The 6,548-nt window shown below is 39.9% G+C and overlaps 1 protein-coding gene across 1 annotated transcript; it reads left to right on the top strand.

The window, feature by feature from the left end:
• Positions 1-352: 352 nt before the first annotated feature.
• Positions 353-2,204, top strand: LOC148715508 (uncharacterized). The gene is made up of 5 exons (XM_089927651.1): positions 353-646; positions 736-837; positions 934-1,326; positions 1,432-1,831; positions 1,921-2,204. The coding sequence occupies exons 2-4, from the start codon at positions 781-783 to the stop codon at positions 1,480-1,482; spliced, it is 501 nt and encodes a 166-aa protein (XP_089783777.1). The 5' UTR covers positions 353-646; positions 736-780; the 3' UTR covers positions 1,483-1,831; positions 1,921-2,204.
• The last annotated feature ends 4,344 nt before the right edge of the window (positions 2,205-6,548 follow it).

The following is a 6,548-nucleotide window of genomic DNA, read 5'->3' as shown; positions in this document are numbered from 1 at the left end:
ATAGAGCTGGAAGTCTTCTATCAAGCTTTTTAGGATCGGTTGCACGCAAGGGTCAGCTGTGTCCGCTTAACTATATGAAGTGGAATGACATGCTTCCTTCGTATAAGGTTGAGCTTCTTAGACTCATACAGGTAATGAATTGAATTTGTTCTTTTTAATTTGACACCTCCTGCATGTTAATTTGCTTACTACCATGATTTTACTTTTGAGGTTTAATATTATTATAACATTCTGTATCTTGTTGTAGGGTAAGTTTGTACTCCCTCCAGAGAGCCATGATTGGGTGCTAAAGTCCCTCAACCGCAAATGGAAAGAATATAAAGTAAAATTGAAGACAGACTTCAAGCGTGAGGGTATGACAGAGGAGGAGGTTGCTCGTGTGACTCCTCCTGATGTATACCCTCAGCAGTGGAGGGAGCTTGTTCACTACTGGTTTTCTGAAAAAGGACAGGTCACGTATATTGTTTCAATATCTTATATTATCTTTATTATTAATATAGATTGCAAATATATACATTGAATAATATTATACTGTGTGCTTTTATTTTGGCAGACATATTCTAATATTGGTAGAGCTGCACGAGCATCTCAAGCAGTTCCTCATACTTCAGGCTCGAAGAGTTATGCGAGACGTAGAAATGAATTCGTAAGTTTGTTTGAAACTATTTGAAACTCTACTAACATATAGCACGTATCATGATATATAGTTTGGCAATATACTTTCCGTATGTGTAGATAGTAGAGCATGGAAAGGAGCCTGGTGAGGTAGAGTTTTATAAGATGACCCACACTCACCGAGATGGCAGCTTTGTCCGGGACGAGTCGAGAGATATAGTTGTATGTATTCATTTTTTATTTGATCATAATTTTTTTATTAATTTTACTTCCTTTAAATTATTAATGTGACTGTTTATTTTTTTGAGAGAGATATAGGAAAGAGCTACAAATCTCATTTCAGAGCGCGTCGGGGAGTCATCATCATCCGACGCGGCCAGTCGCGTCGAGGCTCAGGTCTATGCAGAATTGATGGGCCCAGAACGTTATGGTCGTGTGAGGGGTTACGGTATCGGAGTTACCCCCACTCAGCTGTCTGCAGTGAGCCGATATACCCAAGATGCCAGACTAGGTACTAGCACTGCAGAGGTTTGTAGTTTGAAGACAGAGATGGCACAGATAAAGCAGTCATATGAGACAAGGATAGAGGAGATGAGGCAGAGTCATATGACTGATATGGCGGAGTTGAAGCAGAGCCAAGAGTTGAAGATACAATCTTTGCAGGATCAGCTTGACCATATTTCATCTTTTTTGCAGAGATTTGCTCCTCCGGTACATAACTAAATATATTTGAATATTTTATATAATTATAATGTATTCTTGTATGAGCGTGATGACTTTCGTATTTTTAGTTTCTAAAGTATTTTTTTCTTGTAGGTTGCTGATACTTCATCTACTCGTAGAGATGATGATGCCGTCGACTCTTGATACATCGTAGATTGTGTACTTACGAATTTGAGATGAATGTTTTTAGATTGTTTTAAATTTTTTTTTTTGATACTTACCTCAATTTCCAAAATATGATTATGCCAGAACTTTGATAAGTATAGATCTTGGAAAGGACTTTAATTAGTATGTTCTATGTTGACTTGACAGGAACATGGTTTCCAAAATCTTATGTATAACAATTAGTTTGTAGAGTTTGATCGGTTTAAGATAGATAATGCAGATTCGGTCAACCTCAGCCAAAGGAAGAAACACTATCTAGACACTCCACTCCATTTTAGGTCCTAACGGGCTCCAGGGCCAATAGACCGGTCGCATTACTGGTATAATGGTATAACCCTTGCACTATTGACAAGTCTTCTCGCTCTTTTCTCTGCAAATTAGTGACTGACATGGATCATTTGCTGCTACTTGGTACAGGTCCAGCATCCCAGTAATGCTGAGTTAATCCATAGTGGATTTGCAGGGTGAGAATTTTTAACACGTATTACTATTGCTTGATCAATTGAAGTATTGAATTGGCATCATCCAGCTAAAAAACATGCATTTGTTAGTTATAGAAATTTAAGTTGTATGCCATATTTTAGGTGGTTAATTTTGTTTAATTTGCTTTATGATCACTTTGCAAACTGGCATTTTCTGATTGCAATACAACTTTCTTATATGGTTTACATGGTACTGTTGTGGTAAATGAAGGTGATTCCAGAAAGAGCAGTCATGATTTGGAGTCTGTTCTATTCCTTGATGATGGTAGATGCTTTGTTCCAGTAGAAAAATCCTGATCCTTGGCCACCAGTGTTGCACAGGAAGATTCTCTTCAGTTGAGTATCAGGCAACCATCTCCTCCTCCAGTTCTTGCTGAGGTGGAACCTGAGGTGCATGCAATTTCTCCATCAAAAGTTGCTAATCCAAGACCTGGACCACCAAAACGTCCATTGGATGACATACCTGATTCTAGGGAATATCAAGATTTGCACGTAGTAAGCTCTCCCCCTCCCCCCCCCCCCCCCCCCCAACCCCACCACCATTATCTTACCTCAATTTCCAAAATATGATTATGCCAGAACTTTGATAAGTATAGATCTTGGAAAGGACTTTAATTAGTATGCTCTATGTTGACTTGACAGGAACATGGTTTCAGGACAGGCAGTCCGGCTGGACGACTTGACTCCCATGATCTAGATGAGGTAACTGGAATACATCTTCTTCATGAAAGTAAACTGTTCATTCTATTTATCCCATTATGCTTTTTACAGGGTGTTGATGTAACTGTAACATACATAGATTTTTTGGGGAAACTTCAAATATTCAAGGTCAACTCAAGAAACCTGTCTTCTTCCTGGGTGTGGGAGAGTTCTTTTGGTGCAAACCACACACAAGCAATGGTTGGACTGGTACTCTTTTAACCTCTTCAGCGCTGCTGGTCACAGGATTAATTGTATATTTGGATTTGTGAGAAAATTGAGAAAATATTTTCAGTTATGTTAAACCAAAAGGTCTTTGAAACAGTATGAAACTCATTTAAAGGATTGCATTTCAATATGAAAATATTCACCTCTATGATGGTTTTATTGCTCTTCCATGCTGTCCATGTTTCTGAAATTTCGTGCTCAGTTTTGGTTCCATAGGCATAACCAACAAACAAGAGTATGCCAGTTTTAATTTGTGAAAGTAGGTTTATCAACTTAAATGATTTGATGACCTGTGTATAGAATAAAGGGAAAGGTGTTCAGTCATAGATGCCTCATGCGGGCAGCTCTGAGACCTCGTACAGTCATAATCATTCTTGTGCAATTTATTAGTTTTGGCATAGGACGTCATGAATGTATACTGGACACTATTGTATAATGTACTAACGAAAGAAGATAGGATGATGAGGACTTGCAGTTTTTCCTATGGATCAAGGAAAAGCCATGACTTTTGCCTTCTAAAACCTTCACTAGTACATGTGGTCGCATACATAGGCGTCGAAGCTCTTGTTGATGTGACATCACAACAAAGAAAAATTCAGTATTGCAGAAAATGCATCGCAGTGTCTATTTTTTTGTTGCTTGCTATTTGTATTCTTTAGTAAATTCTATTATTTTTTTCTAGTTTCATTTATGCTGGTGTCTATGCACTTGATACTTATGTGTGGAATACTCCTTGATGGAATGTGGGTGGGAACAAGCGGTGTGAACTAATTCATATCCTGAACTAGTAGCGGTGTTTGAACTTTGAACTGTTGGTTCTCTTAACTATACTAGGCATAGTAGTCATAAGTTGATGGGTTAATTTTTTTTAAGGATGGCTAGGAATTGTTTATCAAACATTTATTGCCATTACCTGTATGTGGAAGAGGGTGATCTCTCGGTATTCTAATTTTTCTTTCTAAATATGATCATAACTTACGAAGGTGGGCTAAATCCATAATTGTATCATGAATTTTCCATGGTGTAGGAGAAACAAGCCTTGCTGATTTTCTTTCCTGTGCCCAAATTGCTCAGTGCTATGCTGAAAAACAGGCTCTTGGTGAAGTGAGCCAGGAGCTCTTGGATACTCAAGTGAACCCTGCTGTATGGGAGATCAGCGGGCACATGGTGCTGAAGCAAAAGAAAGATTATGAAGAGGCATCAGAGGACTATGCTTGGAGGCTGCTGGCTGAGGTCTCCCTCTCTGAAGAAAGGTTTCAAGAAGTCAAAGCTTGTATCTTTGAAGCCACAGGTTTGGTGGAGGCCGAAGTGGAAGATACAGATGCGAACGAGAATAAAGGAACTTATCAGTCTACCACAGCTTCCAATACTCATGTCACGCCCCGAGCCCGAGGCGCGGCAGACGCCGCACGCCTGCACGGCAGGCCGCACGGGCACGCAAGGCAGCAGATCATATCAAAGCAGATACAGCTATTCAAAGATAACATAATTATTTAAATTGTTCAAAAGCGGTCTTATAAAATTTCAAATAACATATGCTGACGTAAGTCAAATACTCTAATCAATCTAACAAAAGGATCAATAACTGATGAAATCGTCGGAAAATCTAACGCACTCCCCAATCCCGTGAGATCAAACCTCTGGATCTGAAAAATGGAGAAAATAAAATAATGAGCTACACTAGCCCAGTAAGCAACAAAATATCCCAAAGTGGGGTCAGAGCATATCAGATCAAAATATAGGATAATGTCTGGAATAAATCATAAATAACATCGTTTTGTTGTTTTCAAAACTTATTATCATTTTTTCAAAAACTCTGATACCAGAATCTCAACATAATAGGCTACGGCCACGTAACCCAGTGGCATGGGTTGCACAGAGTGCCAGAAACCACTATTGTTAGTCACCGGTGGAAACAGTGTCCAGAAACCACTATTCTAATCACCGGTGGCGCGGTGTCGAAACCGGTTCCTCACAGATTACAAGTCGACAGGTCCAACGTATAATCCCCATTGGCGGGGCCAGAACAGAATAGAACAGATCATAGCCATGCTGAGAATACATATATATAAAAATAGATTTCATAAATTTTCCAATCATAGTTTACGGATTTCAGAGCATAATTTTCAAATGAAATTTAACATGCCAGACCCATTTTACTAAATACAAAACATAATTCAGAATTAATCTATTTTTCAAATAATTTGAAAATCACACTTGAAGTATTAAGTTACTTACCTCTTCTCGCTTAACCCTTACTTCAGATAGGCGGATCAGGTTCACCTGTTTAAATTTAATTAATTCTTTGTTAATTTCAGAGCTAAGCAGAACTAAAAAATAATACTATTGTACATGGCCCAACAGGGCCCAGAGTTGGCCCATAATGGGCATGGCCCGATAGGGCCCATATCGGACACGGCCCAATGGGCCCGCATAGATCCGACCAAATAGGGCCCCCAAAGTTGGTCTCTAATGGATTATTTATGTAATAATCTTTCTTATAGGGACCAAACATAAATTACAGAATACCCTTTTGTGAAATAATATACTGTCAAGGGCTTATCTGTAAAATTCCATTTATCGGCCAAATGGGTTCGGATTTCGGGTTCTGGGTTTCAAGTTTCGGGTTTCGGGTTTCGGATTTCGGGTCTGAACTGGATTTCGGATTTCGGGTCTGAACTGGGTTTCGGGTTTTGGGTTTCGGGTTTTGGTTTCGGGTTCGGGTTCCGGGTTCGGGTTCGGATTTCGGGTTCAGGTTTAGAGTTGAACTGGGTTTCGGGTTCGGATTTCGGGTCTGAACTGGGTTTCGGGTTCGGGTTTCGAATCTAAACTGGGTTTCGGGTTTTCTTCTTTTTTTTTTTGTTTCGGGTTTCAAGTTCGAACCGGGTCCAAGTTGGGCCCACGGTGAACAGGGCCCAACGGCCCATCATACTGCTCACGGCCCACATGCAGTGGGCCTTCTTCTTCCCCACCACGCTTCCCATGAACAGGGGAGTGATGGAATGATTAACTAAATGAATTATAAATCATACCTTGATTTGCTAAATCCATCTTTAATTGGACTCTGAGATGCGTGCCCAGCCTCGATTTGCTCCGATTGAAAAGAGATTAGCGGGAGATCTTCTGGAGAGAGAGCTCTTAATGCGTGTATTAGAGAAGGGGTCTGACAGGCTATTTATAGCCCTCTCCAGGGACCAAACGCCGTGATTAGTTACACACGTGAAGAGTCACCCCCCATCAAGGCAACCTTTCACTGCCGTGCAATTACCTTAATGCCCTTGTGATGATCAGGATTTACGAAATTCAAGGGACACTTGTCAAACGTGGGTTCTAATTAAACGAGATCAGGGTTTAATTAAAACGGGATCCAACATTCTCCCACTTGGGCCATATTGACGCCATTTGTCAATGTGGGCCACATCTTGACGAGATCCCAACATTCTCCCACTTGGACCATATTGACAAGTGAAATATCCTTAGCACTTGAATGTTATAATCTTTATACGCGTGTTCTTTCTATCCTGATATCAATTTGGACAAACTTTATGTTTGATTACTTTGAGAATAATAATACGAACCATGGCGGAAATAACACCTATTTGATCGGCGTATAACCTTCCATGATCACTATATTAC

Source organism: Phoenix dactylifera, chromosome 16 (assembly GCF_051530095.1).
Source record: "Phoenix dactylifera cultivar Ajwa chromosome 16, Ajwa_hap1_PhDact_Kaust_v1.1, whole genome shotgun sequence".
Taxonomy (NCBI): domain Eukaryota; kingdom Viridiplantae; phylum Streptophyta; class Magnoliopsida; order Arecales; family Arecaceae; genus Phoenix; species Phoenix dactylifera.
The sequence above is the reverse complement of the archived record's forward strand: the minus strand, read 5'-3'. Positions and strand labels throughout refer to the sequence as shown.

Excerpts from the sequence above, each read along its gene's own strand:
- LOC148715508 (XM_089927651.1), top strand. The coding sequence starts at position 781 with ATGACCCACACTCACCGAGATGGCAGCTTTGTCCGGGACGAGTCGAGA. Across the intron at positions 838-933 it reads ACGAGTCGAGAGATATAGTT|GAAAGAGCTACAAATCTCAT; the intron begins GTATGTATTCAT and ends AGAGAGATATAG. Across the intron at positions 1,327-1,431 it reads TGCAGAGATTTGCTCCTCCG|GTTGCTGATACTTCATCTAC; the intron begins GTACATAACTAA and ends TTTTTCTTGTAG.